Source organism: Musca autumnalis, unplaced genomic scaffold (assembly GCF_047663935.1).
Source record: "Musca autumnalis isolate F117 unplaced genomic scaffold, ASM4766393v1 scaffold_4, whole genome shotgun sequence".
Classification (NCBI taxonomy): Eukaryota; Metazoa; Arthropoda; class Insecta; order Diptera; family Muscidae; genus Musca; species Musca autumnalis.
The window spans coordinates 57,849,658-57,867,711 of record NW_027411977.1 but is presented as its reverse complement, the minus strand read 5'-3'; the positions used below and the strand labels follow the sequence as shown (position 1 = coordinate 57,867,711).

Sequence of the window (18,054 nt, the reverse complement as noted above, 5' to 3'; positions counted from 1 at the left end):
CCTAAAATTGTTTTAAAAATCCACGCCTCTTGTGTTGTTTGGAGCCTCCTAAAATTGTTTTAAAAATCCACGCCTCTTGTGTTGTTTGGAGCCTCCTAAAATTGTTTTAAAAATCCACGCCTCTTGTGTTGTTTGGAGCCTCCTAAAATTGTTTTAAAAATCCACGCCTCTTGTGTTGTTTGGAGCCTCCTAAAATTGTTTTAAAAATCCACGCCTCTTGTGTTGTTTGGAGCCTCCTAAAATTGTTTTAAAAATCCACGCCTCTTGTGTTGTTTGGAGCCTCCTAAAATTGTTTTAAAAATCCACGCCTCTTGTGTTGTTTGGAGCCTCCTAAAATTGTTTTAAAAATCCACGCCTCTTGTGTTGTTTGGAGCCTCCTAAAATTGTTTTAAAAATCCACGCCTCTTGTGTTGTTTGGAGCCTCCTAAAATTGTTTTAAAAATCCACGCCTCTTGTGTTGTTTGGAGCCTCCTAAAATTGTTTTAAAAATCCACGCCTCTTGTGTTGTTTGGAGCCTCCTAAAATTGTTTTAAAAATCCACGCCTCTTGTGTTGTTTGGAGCCTCCTAAAATTGTTTTAAAAATCCACGCCTCTTGTGTTGTTTGGAGCCTCCTAAAATTGTTTTAAAAATCCACGCCTCTTGTGTTGTTTGGAGCCTCCTAAAATTGTTTTAAAAATCCACGCCTCTTGTGTTGTTTGGAGCCTCCTAAAATTGTTTTAAAAATCCACGCCTCTTGTGTTGTTTGGAGCCTCCTAAAATTGTTTTAAAAATCCACGCCTCTTGTGTTGTTTGGAGCCTCCTAAAATTGTTTTAAAAATCCACGCCTCTTGTGTTGTTTGGAGCCTCCTAAAATTGTTTTAAAAATCCACGCCTCTTGTGTTGTTTGGAGCCTCCTAAAATTGTTTTAAAAATCCACGCCTCTTGTGTTGTTTGGAGCCTCCTAAAATTGTTTTAAAAATCCACGCCTCTTGTGTTGTTTGGAGCCTCCTAAAATTGTTTTAAAAATCCACGCCTCTTGTGTTGTTTGGAGCCTCCTAAAATTGTTTTAAAAATCCACGCCTCTTGTGTTGTTTGGAGCCTCCTAAAATTGTTTTAAAAATCCACGCCTCTTGTGTTGTTTGGAGCCTCCTAAAATTGTTTTAAAAATCCACGCCTCTTGTGTTGTTTGGAGCCTCCTAAAATTGTTTTAAAAATCCACGCCTCTTGTGTTGTTTGGAGCCTCCTAAAATTGTTTTAAAAATCCACGCCTCTTGTGTTGTTTGGAGCCTCCTAAAATTGTTTTAAAAATCCACGCCTCTTGTGTTGTTTGGAGCCTCCTAAAATTGTTTTAAAAATCCACGCCTCTTGTGTTGTTTGGAGCCTCCTAAAATTGTTTTAAAAATCCACGCCTCTTGTGTTGTTTGGAGCCTCCTAAAATTGTTTTAAAAATCCACGCCTCTTGTGTTGTTTGGAGCCTCCTAAAATTGTTTTAAAAATCCACGCCTCTTGTGTTGTTTGGAGCCTCCTAAAATTGTTTTAAAAATCCACGCCTCTTGTGTTGTTTGGAGCCTCCTAAAATTGTTTTAAAAATCCACGCCTCTTGTGTTGTTTGGAGCCTCCTAAAATTGTTTTAAAAATCCACGCCTCTTGTGTTGTTTGGAGCCTCCTAAAATTGTTTTAAAAATCCACGCCTCTTGTGTTGTTTGGAGCCTCCTAAAATTGTTTTAAAAATCCACGCCTCTTGTGTTGTTTGGAGCCTCCTAAAATTGTTTTAAAAATCCACGCCTCTTGTGTTGTTTGGAGCCTCCTAAAATTGTTTTAAAAATCCACGCCTCTTGTGTTGTTTGGAGCCTCCTAAAATTGTTTTAAAAATCCACGCCTCTTGTGTTGTTTGGAGCCTCCTAAAATTGTTTTAAAAATCCACGCCTCTTGTGTTGTTTGGAGCCTCCTAAAATTGTTTTAAAAATCCACGCCTCTTGTGTTGTTTGGAGCCTCCTAAAATTGTTTTAAAAATCCACGCCTCTTGTGTTGTTTGGAGCCTCCTAAAATTGTTTTAAAAATCCACGCCTCTTGTGTTGTTTGGAGCCTCCTAAAATTGTTTTAAAAATCCACGCCTCTTGTGTTGTTTGGAGCCTCCTAAAATTGTTTTAAAAATCCACGCCTCTTGTGTTGTTTGGAGCCTCCTAAAATTGTTTTAAAAATCCACGCCTCTTGTGTTGTTTGGAGCCTCCTAAAATTGTTTTAAAAATCCACGCCTCTTGTGTTGTTTGGAGCCTCCTAAAATTGTTTTAAAAATCCACGCCTCTTGTGTTGTTTGGAGCCTCCTAAAATTGTTTTAAAAATCCACGCCTCTTGTGTTGTTTGGAGCCTCCTAAAATTGTTTTAAAAATCCACGCCTCTTGTGTTGTTTGGAGCCTCCTAAAATTGTTTTAAAAATCCACGCCTCTTGTGTTGTTTGGAGCCTCCTAAAATTGTTTTAAAAATCCACGCCTCTTGTGTTGTTTGGAGCCTCCTAAAATTGTTTTAAAAATCCACGCCTCTTGTGTTGTTTGGAGCCTCCTAAAATTGTTTTAAAAATCCACGCCTCTTGTGTTGTTTGGAGCCTCCTAAAATTGTTTTAAAAATCCACGCCTCTTGTGTTGTTTGGAGCCTCCTAAAATTGTTTTAAAAATCCACGCCTCTTGTGTTGTTTGGAGCCTCCTAAAATTGTTTTAAAAATCCACGCCTCTTGTGTTGTTTGGAGCCTCCTAAAATTGTTTTAAAAATCCACGCCTCTTGTGTTGTTTGGAGCCTCCTAAAATTGTTTTAAAAATCCACGCCTCTTGTGTTGTTTGGAGCCTCCTAAAATTGTTTTAAAAATCCACGCCTCTTGTGTTGTTTGGAGCCTCCTAAAATTGTTTTAAAAATCCACGCCTCTTGTGTTGTTTGGAGCCTCCTAAAATTGTTTTAAAAATCCACGCCTCTTGTGTTGTTTGGAGCCTCCTAAAATTGTTTTAAAAATCCACGCCTCTTGTGTTGTTTGGAGCCTCCTAAAATTGTTTTAAAAATCCACGCCTCTTGTGTTGTTTGGAGCCTCCTAAAATTGTTTTAAAAATCCACGCCTCTTGTGTTGTTTGGAGCCTCCTAAAATTGTTTTAAAAATCCACGCCTCTTGTGTTGTTTGGAGCCTCCTAAAATTGTTTTAAAAATCCACGCCTCTTGTGTTGTTTGGAGCCTCCTAAAATTGTTTTAAAAATCCACGCCTCTTGTGTTGTTTGGAGCCTCCTAAAATTGTTTTAAAAATCCACGCCTCTTGTGTTGTTTGGAGCCTCCTAAAATTGTTTTAAAAATCCACGCCTCTTGTGTTGTTTGGAGCCTCCTAAAATTGTTTTAAAAATCCACGCCTCTTGTGTTGTTTGGAGCCTCCTAAAATTGTTTTAAAAATCCACGCCTCTTGTGTTGTTTGGAGCCTCCTAAAATTGTTTTAAAAATCCACGCCTCTTGTGTTGTTTGGAGCCTCCTAAAATTGTTTTAAAAATCCACGCCTCTTGTGTTGTTTGGAGCCTCCTAAAATTGTTTTAAAAATCCACGCCTCTTGTGTTGTTTGGAGCCTCCTAAAATTGTTTTAAAAATCCACGCCTCTTGTGTTGTTTGGAGCCTCCTAAAATTGTTTTAAAAATCCACGCCTCTTGTGTTGTTTGGAGCCTCCTAAAATTGTTTTAAAAATCCACGCCTCTTGTGTTGTTTGGAGCCTCCTAAAATTGTTTTAAAAATCCACGCCTCTTGTGTTGTTTGGAGCCTCCTAAAATTGTTTTAAAAATCCACGCCTCTTGTGTTGTTTGGAGCCTCCTAAAATTGTTTTAAAAATCCACGCCTCTTGTGTTGTTTGGAGCCTCCTAAAATTGTTTTAAAAATCCACGCCTCTTGTGTTGTTTGGAGCCTCCTAAAATTGTTTTAAAAATCCACGCCTCTTGTGTTGTTTGGAGCCTCCTAAAATTGTTTTAAAAATCCACGCCTCTTGTGTTGTTTGGAGCCTCCTAAAATTGTTTTAAAAATCCACGCCTCTTGTGTTGTTTGGAGCCTCCTAAAATTGTTTTAAAAATCCACGCCTCTTGTGTTGTTTGGAGCCTCCTAAAATTGTTTTAAAAATCCACGCCTCTTGTGTTGTTTGGAGCCTCCTAAAATTGTTTTAAAAATCCACGCCTCTTGTGTTGTTTGGAGCCTCCTAAAATTGTTTTAAAAATCCACGCCTCTTGTGTTGTTTGGAGCCTCCTAAAATTGTTTTAAAAATCCACGCCTCTTGTGTTGTTTGGAGCCTCCTAAAATTGTTTTAAAAATCCACGCCTCTTGTGTTGTTTGGAGCCTCCTAAAATTGTTTTAAAAATCCACGCCTCTTGTGTTGTTTGGAGCCTCCTAAAATTGTTTTAAAAATCCACGCCTCTTGTGTTGTTTGGAGCCTCCTAAAATTGTTTTAAAAATCCACGCCTCTTGTGTTGTTTGGAGCCTCCTAAAATTGTTTTAAAAATCCACGCCTCTTGTGTTGTTTGGAGCCTCCTAAAATTGTTTTAAAAATCCACGCCTCTTGTGTTGTTTGGAGCCTCCTAAAATTGTTTTAAAAATCCACGCCTCTTGTGTTGTTTGGAGCCTCCTAAAATTGTTTTAAAAATCCACGCCTCTTGTGTTGTTTGGAGCCTCCTAAAATTGTTTTAAAAATCCACGCCTCTTGTGTTGTTTGGAGCCTCCTAAAATTGTTTTAAAAATCCACGCCTCTTGTGTTGTTTGGAGCCTCCTAAAATTGTTTTAAAAATCCACGCCTCTTGTGTTGTTTGGAGCCTCCTAAAATTGTTTTAAAAATCCACGCCTCTTGTGTTGTTTGGAGCCTCCTAAAATTGTTTTAAAAATCCACGCCTCTTGTGTTGTTTGGAGCCTCCTAAAATTGTTTTAAAAATCCACGCCTCTTGTGTTGTTTGGAGCCTCCTAAAATTGTTTTAAAAATCCACGCCTCTTGTGTTGTTTGGAGCCTCCTAAAATTGTTTTAAAAATCCACGCCTCTTGTGTTGTTTGGAGCCTCCTAAAATTGTTTTAAAAATCCACGCCTCTTGTGTTGTTTGGAGCCTCCTAAAATTGTTTTAAAAATCCACGCCTCTTGTGTTGTTTGGAGCCTCCTAAAATTGTTTTAAAAATCCACGCCTCTTGTGTTGTTTGGAGCCTCCTAAAATTGTTTTAAAAATCCACGCCTCTTGTGTTGTTTGGAGCCTCCTAAAATTGTTTTAAAAATCCACGCCTCTTGTGTTGTTTGGAGCCTCCTAAAATTGTTTTAAAAATCCACGCCTCTTGTGTTGTTTGGAGCCTCCTAAAATTGTTTTAAAAATCCACGCCTCTTGTGTTGTTTGGAGCCTCCTAAAATTGTTTTAAAAATCCACGCCTCTTGTGTTGTTTGGAGCCTCCTAAAATTGTTTTAAAAATCCACGCCTCTTGTGTTGTTTGGAGCCTCCTAAAATTGTTTTAAAAATCCACGCCTCTTGTGTTGTTTGGAGCCTCCTAAAATTGTTTTAAAAATCCACGCCTCTTGTGTTGTTTGGAGCCTCCTAAAATTGTTTTAAAAATCCACGCCTCTTGTGTTGTTTGGAGCCTCCTAAAATTGTTTTAAAAATCCACGCCTCTTGTGTTGTTTGGAGCCTCCTAAAATTGTTTTAAAAATCCACGCCTCTTGTGTTGTTTGGAGCCTCCTAAAATTGTTTTAAAAATCCACGCCTCTTGTGTTGTTTGGAGCCTCCTAAAATTGTTTTAAAAATCCACGCCTCTTGTGTTGTTTGGAGCCTCCTAAAATTGTTTTAAAAATCCACGCCTCTTGTGTTGTTTGGAGCCTCCTAAAATTGTTTTAAAAATCCACGCCTCTTGTGTTGTTTGGAGCCTCCTAAAATTGTTTTAAAAATCCACGCCTCTTGTGTTGTTTGGAGCCTCCTAAAATTGTTTTAAAAATCCACGCCTCTTGTGTTGTTTGGAGCCTCCTAAAATTGTTTTAAAAATCCACGCCTCTTGTGTTGTTTGGAGCCTCCTAAAATTGTTTTAAAAATCCACGCCTCTTGTGTTGTATGGAGCCTCCTAAAATTGTTTTAAAAATCCACGCCTCTTGTGTTGTTTGGAGCCTCCTAAAATTGTTTTAAAAATCCACGCCTCTTGTGTTGTTTGGAGCCTCCTAAAATTGTTTTAAAAATCCACGCCTCTTGTGTTGTTTGGAGCCTCCTAAAATTGTTTTAAAAATCCACGCCTCTTGTGTTGTTTGGAGCCTCCTAAAATTGTTTTAAAAATCCACGCCTCTTGTGTTGTTTGGAGCCTCCTAAAATTGTTTTAAAAATCCACGCCTCTTGTGTTGTTTGGAGCCTCCTAAAATTGTTTTAAAAATCCACGCCTCTTGTGTTGTTTGGAGCCTCCTAAAATTGTTTTAAAAATCCACGCCTCTTGTGTTGTTTGGAGCCTCCTAAAATTGTTTTAAAAATCCACGCCTCTTGTGTTGTTTGGAGCCTCCTAAAATTGTTTTAAAAATCCATGCCTCTTGTGTTGTTTGGAGCCTCCTAAAATTGTTTTAAAAATCCACGCCTCTTGTGTTGTTTGGAGCCTCCTAAAATTGTTTTAAAAATCCACGCCTCTTGTGTTGTTTGGAGCCTCCTAAAATTGTTTTAAAAATCCATGCCTCTTGTGTTGTTTGGAGCCTCCTAAAATTGTTTTAAAAATCCACGCCTCTTGTGTTGTTTGGAGCCTCCTAAAATTGTTTTAAAAATCCACGCCTCTTGTGTTGTTTGGAGCCTCCTAAAATTGTTTTAAAAATCCACGCCTCTTGTGTTGTATGGAGCCTCCTAAAATTGTTTTAAAAATCCACGCCTCTTGTGTTGTTTGGAGCCTCCTAAAATTGTTTTAAAAATCCACGCCTCTTGTGTTGTTTGGAGCCTCCTAAAATTGTTTTAAAAATCCACGCCTCTTGTGTTGTTTGGAGCCTCCTAAAATTGTTTTAAAAATCCACGCCTCTTGTGTTGTTTGGAGCCTCCTAAAATTGTTTTAAAAATCCACGCCTCTTGTGTTGTTTGGAGCCTCCTAAAATTGTTTTAAAAATCCACGCCTCTTGTGTTGTTTGGAGCCTCCTAAAATTGTTTTAAAAATCCACGCCTCTTGTGTTGTTTGGAGCCTCCTAAAATTGTTTTAAAAATCCACGCCTCTTGTGTTGTTTGGAGCCTCCTAAAATTGTTTTAAAAATCCACGCCTCTTGTGTTGTTTGGAGCCTCCTAAAATTGTTTTAAAAATCCACGCCTCTTGTGTTGTTTGGAGCCTCCTAAAATTGTTTTAAAAATCCACGCCTCTTGTGTTGTTTGGAGCCTCCTAAAATTGTTTTAAAAATCCACGCCTCTTGTGTTGTTTGGAGCCTCCTAAAATTGTTTTAAAAATCCACGCCTCTTGTGTTGTTTGGAGCCTCCTAAAATTGTTTTAAAAATCCACGCCTCTTGTGTTGTTTGGAGCCTCCTAAAATTGTTTTAAAAATCCACGCCTCTTGTGTTGTTTGGAGCCTCCTAAAATTGTTTTAAAAATCCACGCCTCTTGTGTTGTTTGGAGCCTCCTAAAATTGTTTTAAAAATCCACGCCTCTTGTGTTGTTTGGAGCCTCCTAAAATTGTTTTAAAAATCCACGCCTCTTGTGTTGTTTGGAGCCTCCTAAAATTGTTTTAAAAATCCACGCCTCTTGTGTTGTTTGGAGCCTCCTAAAATTGTTTTAAAAATCCACGCCTCTTGTGTTGTTTGGAGCCTCCTAAAATTGTTTTAAAAATCCACGCCACTTGTGTTGTTTGGAGCCTCCTAAAATTGTTTTAAAAATCCACGCCCCTTGTGTTGTTTGGAGCCTCCTAAAATTGTTTTAAAAATCCACGCCTCTTGTGTTGTTTGGAGCCTCCTAAAATTGTTTTAAAAATCCACGCCTCTTGTGTTGTTTGGAGCCTCCTAAAATTGTTTTAAAAATCCACGCCTCTTGTGTTGTTTGGAGCCTCCTAAAATTGTTTTAAAAATCCACGCCTCTTGTGTTGTTTGGAGCCTCCTAAAATTGTTTTAAAAATCCACGCCTCTTGTGTTGTTTGGAGCCTCCTAAAATTGTTTTAAAAATCCACGCCTCTTGTGTTGTTTGGAGCCTCCTAAAATTGTTTTAAAAATCCACGCCTCTTGTGTTGTTTGGAGCCTCCTAAAATTGTTTTAAAAATCCACGCCTCTTGTGTTGTTTGGAGCCTCCTAAAATTGTTTTAAAAATCCACGCCTCTTGTGTTGTTTGGAGCCTCCTAAAATTGTTTTAAAAATCCACGCCTCTTGTGTTGTTTGGAGCCTCCTAAAATTGTTTTAAAAATCCACGCCTCTTGTGTTGTTTGGAGCCTCCTAAAATTGTTTTAAAAATCCACGCCTCTTGTGTTGTTTGGAGCCTCCTAAAATTGTTTTAAAAATCCACGCCTCTTGTGTTGTTTGGAGCCTCCTAAAATTGTTTTAAAAATCCACGCCTCTTGTGTTGTTTGGAGCCTCCTAAAATTGTTTTAAAAATCCACGCCTCTTGTGTTGTTTGGAGCCTCCTAAAATTGTTTTAAAAATCCACGCCTCTTGTGTTGTTTGGAGCCTCCTAAAATTGTTTTAAAAATCCACGCCTCTTGTGTTGTTTGGAGCCTCCTAAAATTGTTTTAAAAATCCACGCCTCTTGTGTTGTTTGGAGCCTCCTAAAATTGTTTTAAAAATCCACGCCTCTTGTGTTGTTTGGAGCCTCCTAAAATTGTTTTAAAAATCCACGCCTCTTGTGTTGTTTGGAGCCTCCTAAAATTGTTTTAAAAATCCACGCCTCTTGTGTTGTTTGGAGCCTCCTAAAATTGTTTTAAAAATCCACGCCTCTTGTGTTGTTTGGAGCCTCCTAAAATTGTTTTAAAAATCCACGCCTCTTGTGTTGTTTGGAGCCTCCTAAAATTGTTTTAAAAATCCACGCCTCTTGTGTTGTTTGGAGCCTCCTAAAATTGTTTTAAAAATCCACGCCTCTTGTGTTGTTTGGAGCCTCCTAAAATTGTTTTAAAAATCCACGCCTCTTGTGTTGTTTGGAGCCTCCTAAAATTGTTTTAAAAATCCACGCCTCTTGTGTTGTTTGGAGCCTCCTAAAATTGTTTTAAAAATCCACGCCTCTTGTGTTGTTTGGAGCCTCCTAAAATTGTTTTAAAAATCCACGCCTCTTGTGTTGTTTGGAGCCTCCTAAAATTGTTTTAAAAATCCACGCCTCTTGTGTTGTTTGGAGCCTCCTAAAATTGTTTTTAAAAATCCACGCCTCTTGTGTTGTTTGGAGCCTCCTAAAATTGTTTTAAAAATCCACGCCTCTTGTGTTGTTTGGAGCCTCCTAAAATTGTTTTAAAAATCCACGCCTCTTGTGTTAAGTTTGGAGCCTCCTAAAATTGTTTTAAAAATCTACGCCTCTTGTGTTGTTTGGAGCCTCCTAAAATTGTTTTAAAAATCTACGCCTCTTGTGTTGTTTGGAGCCTCCTAAAATTGTTTTAAAAATCTACGCCTCTTGTGTTGTTTGGAGCCTCCTAAAATTGTTTTAAAAATCCACGCCTCTTGTGTTAAGTTTGGAGCCTCCTAAAATTGTTTTAAAAATCTACGCCTCTTGTTTTGTTTGGAGCCTCCTAAAATTGTTTTAAAAATCCACGCCACTTGTGTTGTTTGGAGCCTCCTAAAATTGTTTTAAAAATCCACGCCTCTTGTGTTGTTTGGAGCCTCCTAAAATTGTTTTAATAATCCACGCCTCTTGTGTTGTTTGGAGCCTCCTAAAATTGTTTTAAAAATCCACGCCTCTTGTGTTGTTTGGAGCCTCCTAAAATTGTTTTAAAAATCCACGCCTCTTGTGTTGTTTGGAGCCTCCAAAAAATGTTTTAAAAATCCACGCCTCTTGTGTTGTTTGGAGCCTCCTAAAATTGTTTAAAAAATCCACGCCCTTGTGTTGTTTGGAGCCTCCTAAAATTTTTTAAAAATCCACTAGTCCTGTGTTGTTTGGAGCTTCCTAAATTTTTTTTAAAAATCCACTAGTCCTGTGTTGTTTGGAGCCTCCTAAAATTGTTTTAAAAATCTACACTTCTTGTGTTGTTTGAAGCCTCCTAAAACAGTTTTAAAAATCCACCCCTCTTGTGTTGTTTGAAGCATCCTAAAGTTGTTCTTAAAATCCACGCCTCTTGTGTTGTTTGGAGCCTCCTAAAATTGTTTAAAAATCCACGCCACTTGTGTTGTTTGGAGCCTCCTAAAATTGTTTTAAAAATCCACGCCTCTTGTGTTGTTTGGAGCCTCCTAAAATTGTTTTAATAATCCACGCCTCTTGTGTTGTTTGGAGCCTCCTAAAATTGTTTTAAAAATCCACGCCTCTTGTGTTGTTTGGAGCCTCCTAAAATTGTTTTAAAAATCCACGCCTCTTGTGTTGTTTGGAGCCTCCTAAAATTGTTTTAAAAATCCACGCCTCTTGTGTTGTTTGGAGCCTCCAAAAATTGTTTTAAAAATCCACGCCTCTTGTGTTGTTTGGAGCCTCCTAAAATTGTTTAAAAAATCCACGCCCTTGTGTTGTTTGGAGCCTCCTAAAATTTTTTTAAAAATCCACTAGTCCTGTGTTGTTTGGAGCTTCCTAAAATTTTTTTAAAAATCCACTAGTCCTGTGTTGTTTGGAGCCTCCTAAAATTGTTTTAAAAATCTACACTTCTTGTGTTGTTTGAAGCCTCCTAAAACAGTTTTAAAAATCCACCCCTCTTGTGTTGTTTGAAGCATCCTAAAGTTGTTCTTAAAATCCACGCCTCTTGTGTTGTTTGGAGCCTCCTAAAATTGTTTAAAAATCCACGCCACTTGTGTTGTTTGAAGCATCCTAAAATTGCTTTCAAAATCCACGACTCCTCCTTCCTCCTCCTTGGATCCTCCTCCTTCATCTTCATATATTGTATTTTAGCTCCAATAAACTTGTGGTAAATATAAGAAAGCTAATTCATTGTTTAAAAACTGCAAATGTCTTTAATGAGATATGTCTCAGGCGACTGTACATCCTATACCCACCTCACGCTTCGGTGTATTACACAATTATTTTGTAATTAACTCAATGTATATTTAAAACTGTAGACAAATTGCAAGTCACGTTCTTAGAACAAGTCAAATTTGATGACTGAATAAAATTAAATTTCAAAAACTTAACTTTCGGGAAACTTCTTAACAAATTTGGTTTCCCTTCCCCCCTGAGATGTTAAAAAATACACATAAAAAACAAACCCCTTCTGACCTCCCTTTGGAACTTTTGCAATAACAAAGTAATAGTTATTGAAATTATTTTATAAAATAAAATATGATTCCTTCCCCCTCCCTTTCTGTTGTTGTTCCTATTTAATTGAGTTCTCTGCTCATAACATCTTGAACGAATTCTAATAGCATTTTCTAATTTCATAGTTGGCAATCTAGCAAATTCGGAAGGAAGCACGTAACCAAACTTCAAACCAAATACAAATCCCTGCGAAATATTCAAACAAACAAAAAACTACTACAACAACAACGACGACGTCGACGAAGCAATTGAGCGACCAACAATCAACACGTTCACCGACAACAAACACGTACAAACAATTTCTTTTCGAATATAAACATAACTCAGTAAGAAATAAATAAATTATATTTTGGGTCAAAGGCAAACTAAGCCGGATGAAATGACTAAAGTGTTTGGAATTATTCTTGGAAATAGGGGCAAGGGAGAAGGATTGGACATTTGAAAAAGTATAACCGAAAAAGGCAGTAAGAGGGTTTTTGTTTGTTGATTTGTGTGTGTTTGTGTTTTTTGTTCTTGGATTTAACCATATTCATTTTGACAAGATGCTATCTGACCATGACAAAGGGTCGAAAAGAAATTTTTTTGTTGAAAACAAAAATATGAAGAGTAAAATAAACACATCACTCAGAATAGAATAATGACATCATCAAATTTTACAACAAAATGAGTTATGGAGAAAGAACTTAACGGAAAGAAAGAAGAAAAATATACATGCGACCAGCAAGTGTGGCGGTGGTGTGGTGAAAAGTGTTAAAAAAGGTCTATGTCACAAGGTGTTGCATTAGCCGCAGTTGTAAATTTATCAGAAAATAAAAAACAGAAAGTATTAAATTTGACAGAACCCAAGTTCTTAGACACCTCACAGTGAGGGGAATACATTTAACAAATATTGCTATTTAAGGGGTGCCGTCAGGTAGAGGCCAGGTCAGTTGACAGTTATATAAAGAAATAATTTTGTATTCGTTTTTGCTAACTAAAAAACAAAACGTGTCAAATTGTTACTTGGAAAGTGTGCCTAACCTTGCAAAATACTTAGGAAATGGAACATGCAAAACAACTGTCCCAATTGGCTTAACATGACAAAGTGCAAGATTTATCTTGTTCCTCTCTAAATTCATGTGGACACTGACCTGTCATACTTGCTAATTTTTACACCCATTAAACATGTGCGTAAGGACGATAAAACCTTGAGAATGGGGACTCAAGAAAAACCACCCTTCTCACCGAAGTTTTATGAGGCACATGTCAGGGTATTAATTGTAATTCGCCGGGAAGTTACTCAGCAAAATTTGAAGGAAGGGATTCCATGCGATGACGTGATTTCATGGTATCTTTTGCATTGGTTCAAACGAAGTCGTGAAAGATCCGATCTTTCCATTAGCATTTGAACCAATGAAAAGGAAGCCGTGAAAGATCCGATCTTTTCATCAGCATTTGAACACATTCGATCGATCCAATAGAGATGAATTTTGTATTTTTAATTATACACATTTTTCTAAATATATAAGATTTATTATTTACAATAGGCTTGATGTTGTCGGAGACTGGAATACACAACCAACGTTGTTAAAACTCTTGTCGTAATGATAATGTCATTGCACAGGGTTGGTGAAATGACATACCAAAGCATTGGTGGAAATGACATGCCAAAGCATTGGTGAAAATGACATGTCAAAGCATTGGTGTAAATGACATGCTTTCGATCCAAAAATCTCTTTTGGGGTCGCCTTTTGGGGTCCACGCTCATATAAAATTCATCGATGAAGATGCTAAAAATATGACATGCCAGATCACTTTCACCGATGATTGAATAGCATCTTTGGCATTGAACCTCTATATTTGCAACAATATTATGGTACGCTGCTTACCGATATGAACAACTAAGCCGACATTTAACGGGCTGGAAATCGCAGTGTAATACAAATCTTTGCTTTTTGAACATTTTATTTATAATGCTGTTGTTTAATATTGTTTATTTTTATACGCTATCACATAGTTGGAGGGTATATTAAATTTGTTTTTTCCGTTTGTAACTTAGTGAAACATTCTTGATCAGAGTAAAATTCTGAGTCTATTCCCCCTTTCCGTCTGTTATAATCCTACTACCGTCCACAATAATTGAGCTATTACGGTATCTCCCGCTTTTGGGAATTTTCAGGATTTTAGCTACAATTTTTTTCTCCACTAAATATTCCCAGCAAAATTTGAAGGAAGGGGTTCTATGCGATGACGTGATTTCATGGCATCTTTTGCATTAGTTCAAAGCAAGTCGTGAAAGATCCGATCTTTTCATCAGCATTTGAATCATTTGTACAGAAACTATAAACAAACAAGTCGATTTTTACATCCCTACAAGGAGCGACATCAAAACAAAAGAGTATACATTTCCAAAATTTTTGTTATAAAATTACAAATTAAATGTAGGTTCACGAACTAGAAATTCTTAAAGGAGTGCTGTTGGAGTCCATGTTGAAATCTGATCTGGTGATGAGAAGATAATAGAAAAGCTTTTGTAGGATGAAACAAAATCAGTAGCTGAGAGTGGACGAAGTAAAATCTGTTGCGGTGCAGCAGCGGTGATTAAATTGAAATTTTGGGTGTAAACTTTATGCTGATAAATTAGTTCTAGTTATTTCATGAATTAGTTTGAATTAATAAAGAGTTTGACTTGTCATGAAAATCATATTTCAATACAGAATTTTCCATTTTCCAAACAAGACATGAAAATGTCATGCCAAAGGGTTGGTCAAAATGACATGCTTAGGATCCGACAATGAATGTCATCTTAAGATCCGAAAATGAATGTCATCTTATCGTGGTCACGCTCATTTAAAATTCATGAGTGAAAATGCTAAAAAGATGACATCCCAGATCACTTGCACCCATGATTCAATAGCATCCTTGGCATCGAACATTTTGCTGGGTTGTCCTTCTGATTTTCGGCATTTTCAGAATTTTAGCTTAATTTTTACCGAAATACCTGCAATTTGACATTTACAATCATCTCCACCAACTCTATACAACGGTACCGATTTTCGCCCTTTTGCTGATTTTAGCCAAAATTTTAGCGAAGTAGCTGTAATTTGACATTTGATATTGCCAAAGTACATACACAAATTCGACATAGGTACATACATGTTTTAATATTGCTCCCGTTCAACGGTTTCGCCCAATTATGATGATTTTGACTAAAATGTTTAACCGATCTAGCTGTAATTTGCCATTTGAGGCTTCCTGCAGTCAGGAAACTGCTCCACTAAAAATTGTCAACATAGCTCCATGTTTAGGTATAATCATTATTTGATAATTGAGGTTTCCTGCAGTAACGAAACTTCTCCACACAAAAATTTCAAGGTAGGTCTAGGTCCATATTTTGGTACAGCCCCCATATAACGGTACATCCCGATTTTAGGTTTTTCTCCAACAACAAGTAAAAGAGTATCAGTCGGCTTTGCCGAAAAAAGGAATACCCTCAGCCTCTGTGAATTGAAACGCCTTTTTCTCAAAAAAACGTATGTATTTAGGGAGTCTTCAGATTGGGCGTATGAACTTGCCGACAAAGATATGGATTAGGATAAAATCTCAAAATTTTGCGAGGAAGGTACCTAAAGGAATGGACCAACATAGTCGATTTTGGAAGTGTGTCTTTTATTTGGGAGTCATTTCTCTCGATAGGACCATTTTTGTTTGAATACTCTCTTTAACAGAAGCTTCTGAATTACTTCAGTGTTTTGGAATTCTGTAATGAATATAAAGGTAAACTCATTCTGTATTAAAAAGGGTACAACTTCAGTATTGTGCGGATTAGAAGTACATGAAATTACATGTCCATTGGACAAAATGTTCGACATATCAAGGGTTTTCCGTACAGTATATCTCGAAAACCAATTAGAAAAGTGTTTTACAGCCCTAATCAAAATTTTGTATTCCTATTTTATATCAACTTGTTGCTATATATATAGTCCTTTTAATTCCGACTGGAACATAGGGCCGTCACAAATGTTTTCCATCTATCTCTATCCAATTCAAGATTTTTCATTTCACTCCATGTTATTCGGCTCTCTTGTAATTCAGATTCTACTTGGCGCCTCCAAGTGCATTTCGGTCAACCAATACGTCTCGAACCTTGAGGATTGTACTCGATTAGTTGTTTGGTTACGTCAGTTGAAGCTTTTCTCATGGTATGACCAAGCTATCTGTATTTCTTTCGCTTAATTTCTGCTTCCAGTGGTTGTTGATTCGACATATTCCACAGAGCATTGTTGGTTAGGGTGTTGGGCCAGTAAATACCATATATGCGACGCAGGCACCTATTCGTAAATGCTTGCATGGAGCGCATTAGGTTTTTTGGAATCATCCAGGTTTCACAGCCATAGAACATAACAGATTTTACATTGCTGTTAAATACTTTTAGTTTGGTTCCCGAGGATAAAGACCTATCTCTCCATAGTTTATTAAGCATTCCAAATGCAGCTTTGTTGAGTCTACATTGTATGTCTTTGTCGCTACCGCCATTTGTAGTTATAATGCTGCCGAGATAATTGAATGAGGATACATCTTCCAATGGCTGATTCATTACTTCGAAGTGGTTGGTGTTTCCGCTATGTATTCTCATTGTTGCTATATAGTAGGAGAAAATAATGGATAAAAATTTATTGTTGTGCATCATAAAGTGATAAAATTTGCTAAAAATAGCATACCCATCTGAATTTTTTCTTATCAATAACAAATTTATAGCTAAAACATCCGAAAACGAAAATAATGCTCAAACCTTGGTTATATGGTATTAACATTTTTTGTAATTTGTATTGTATATTGTAATCTCAGCCGTTAGGCTAACGATAAAATTGTACCTCACCGAAATAAAAGTGTTAGACAATCATATCGCTCATTTACTCAAAGAGTGGCATAACTCAAAAACGCGTTTTCTGAGTTAGCAATTTTGTTTTTTCTACGACTTCTACTTTATCTTGTGTCAAATTCTCATGCTGATATCTCTAAAACTCAACGAGTTACAGCTCATTTACTACGTGTTTCGCATAATTCAACACAAAAGTTTTTGGAGTTTATGAAGCACTAAAACTCTTCAAATTGTGCTTGATCTTGCACAGAAATTTAGCACTGATATCTGGCTAGCTGTTTGCAAAATATGTTCCAAATTGTTATTTTAGTTTTTGTGTAATAATCTTTCCAAGTAGAGAAGTCAAATTTCAATCGCCTACTTAAAACGCGTTTTTGTCGAAACTCGATTTTTTGAGATGTGTCACTCTTTGAGTAAATGAGCGATATGTTTGGACGAAATCCGCTTCAAACAATTTGTAGTCGATTTAGACTAGTTCGTCCGTCTTTGGCTCGAGCGCATTATAACTCCCGAACAGATCAACATATTTGGTCCAAATTTTGGATCTCGCAATATTTTGTCCAAACTTTAAATCATATCGGTCCACTCCTTTGTGCACTTCCCAAAATCATGCGCACTATGACTCTCGAAAGCCCAATCGACTTTTTCGAGACACATATTAGGTTCGAATATGGATTAAATCGATTCATTCCTCCCGGTACTTCCAACACAAAATTTTAATTATCAAATTTGACCGGAACATTGAATACCCTAAAATTACTTCCAGACGTACATATATCATATATCAAGTACCAGGATCTATTTGGGACAAGATCTTCGGATAGATCCCTCACAAAAGTTCAACGTAATTGTAGTTTAAGGGCTGTTCGAGGAGCCATTGCACATTTTGACCAATGGTACTCCTTGCGGTCTTGTTTACAGAGATATTCTATTTTTCATGGGTAAGTCAATGGTTTTGTCAGGAATGATCCAAAAGCTCTAAATCTTACGATAATCAACTAAAATTACGGTTTGACACCATAACTATTAAAGGGAATGCTTCCAAATCTTGGTCCACTTCCAAAATGGACTATATCGTTCGCTTCTTTCAGGTATCTTCTGTACAAAAGTGCAAAACCTTTGCACTTTTATCGAAGTCAAAATTATGAGCACAACATAAGCATTTATTCGCAACGCCCACAATCGTGAAGTTGTTTACCCTAAATGTTTCGATATTTTGGTCGGAAAGTGTACGTCCAAAATTGACAACGAACTTCTGAAACTCCATGACTACACAATTTTTAGGAAAAAGATTTTGTTTGAATTATTGTTGACCTTTGGACTATATTAACTTCTTGATTCGTTTGGCTTTAGGTCAATAGGATTTTGTTTTTTTTATTCTAGTTTTATTTTTCCCTCTCCGAAGGTCATCATCAGGGAAATTGTCTTTAAAAGAACAATTTATTATATAAATATTAAACAACAATATGTTTAGCAATAATTATATTTTCTTATTCTTTTCTTAACGACTGTCAAATATGCACATCTTATTTTTTGCACGAGTGTTTTACAACTAAAATACAGTTATTTTATGTTTCTCTGTTGCATTTCTGTTTTGGTTATGTGTCCCCTATTCGATCTCTCTACAGACTCACACAGGCTGAGGGTATATCTCCGTCAGCAAAATCGGCTGATACTTTTTTACTTGTTTTCCAAAAACATAAGTGATTGGTTTTTGGGCATAGTCCTTGACAATTTTAAAGCCATCGAGTAAATAAATACAATTAAGATAGAAATAAGCGGGTACACAACAACCATTGAGGTATCAGATGGAGTTTTTTCGACTCAACCTATTTTTTTAGGAATCAGCTAAAATGTTGCCGAGCTTTTTTAGCGATATTTTTCGACCATA

General features: G+C 36.9%; 1 protein-coding gene across 1 annotated transcript; it reads right to left on the bottom strand.

Annotated features, from left to right (window-relative positions):
* Positions 1–15,494: 15,494 nt before the first annotated feature.
* Positions 15,495–15,878, bottom strand: LOC141402955 (uncharacterized). The gene has a single exon (XM_073985082.1). The coding sequence runs from the start codon at positions 15,876–15,878 to the stop codon at positions 15,495–15,497; it is 384 nt and encodes a 127-aa protein (XP_073841183.1).
* Between the last annotated feature and the right edge of the window lie 2,176 nt (positions 15,879–18,054).

Bases quoted from the DNA above. Each gene is read 5' to 3' on its own strand.
- LOC141402955 (XM_073985082.1), bottom strand. From the start codon at position 15,878: ATGAATCAGCCATTGGAAGATGTATCCTCATTCAATTATCTCGGCAGC.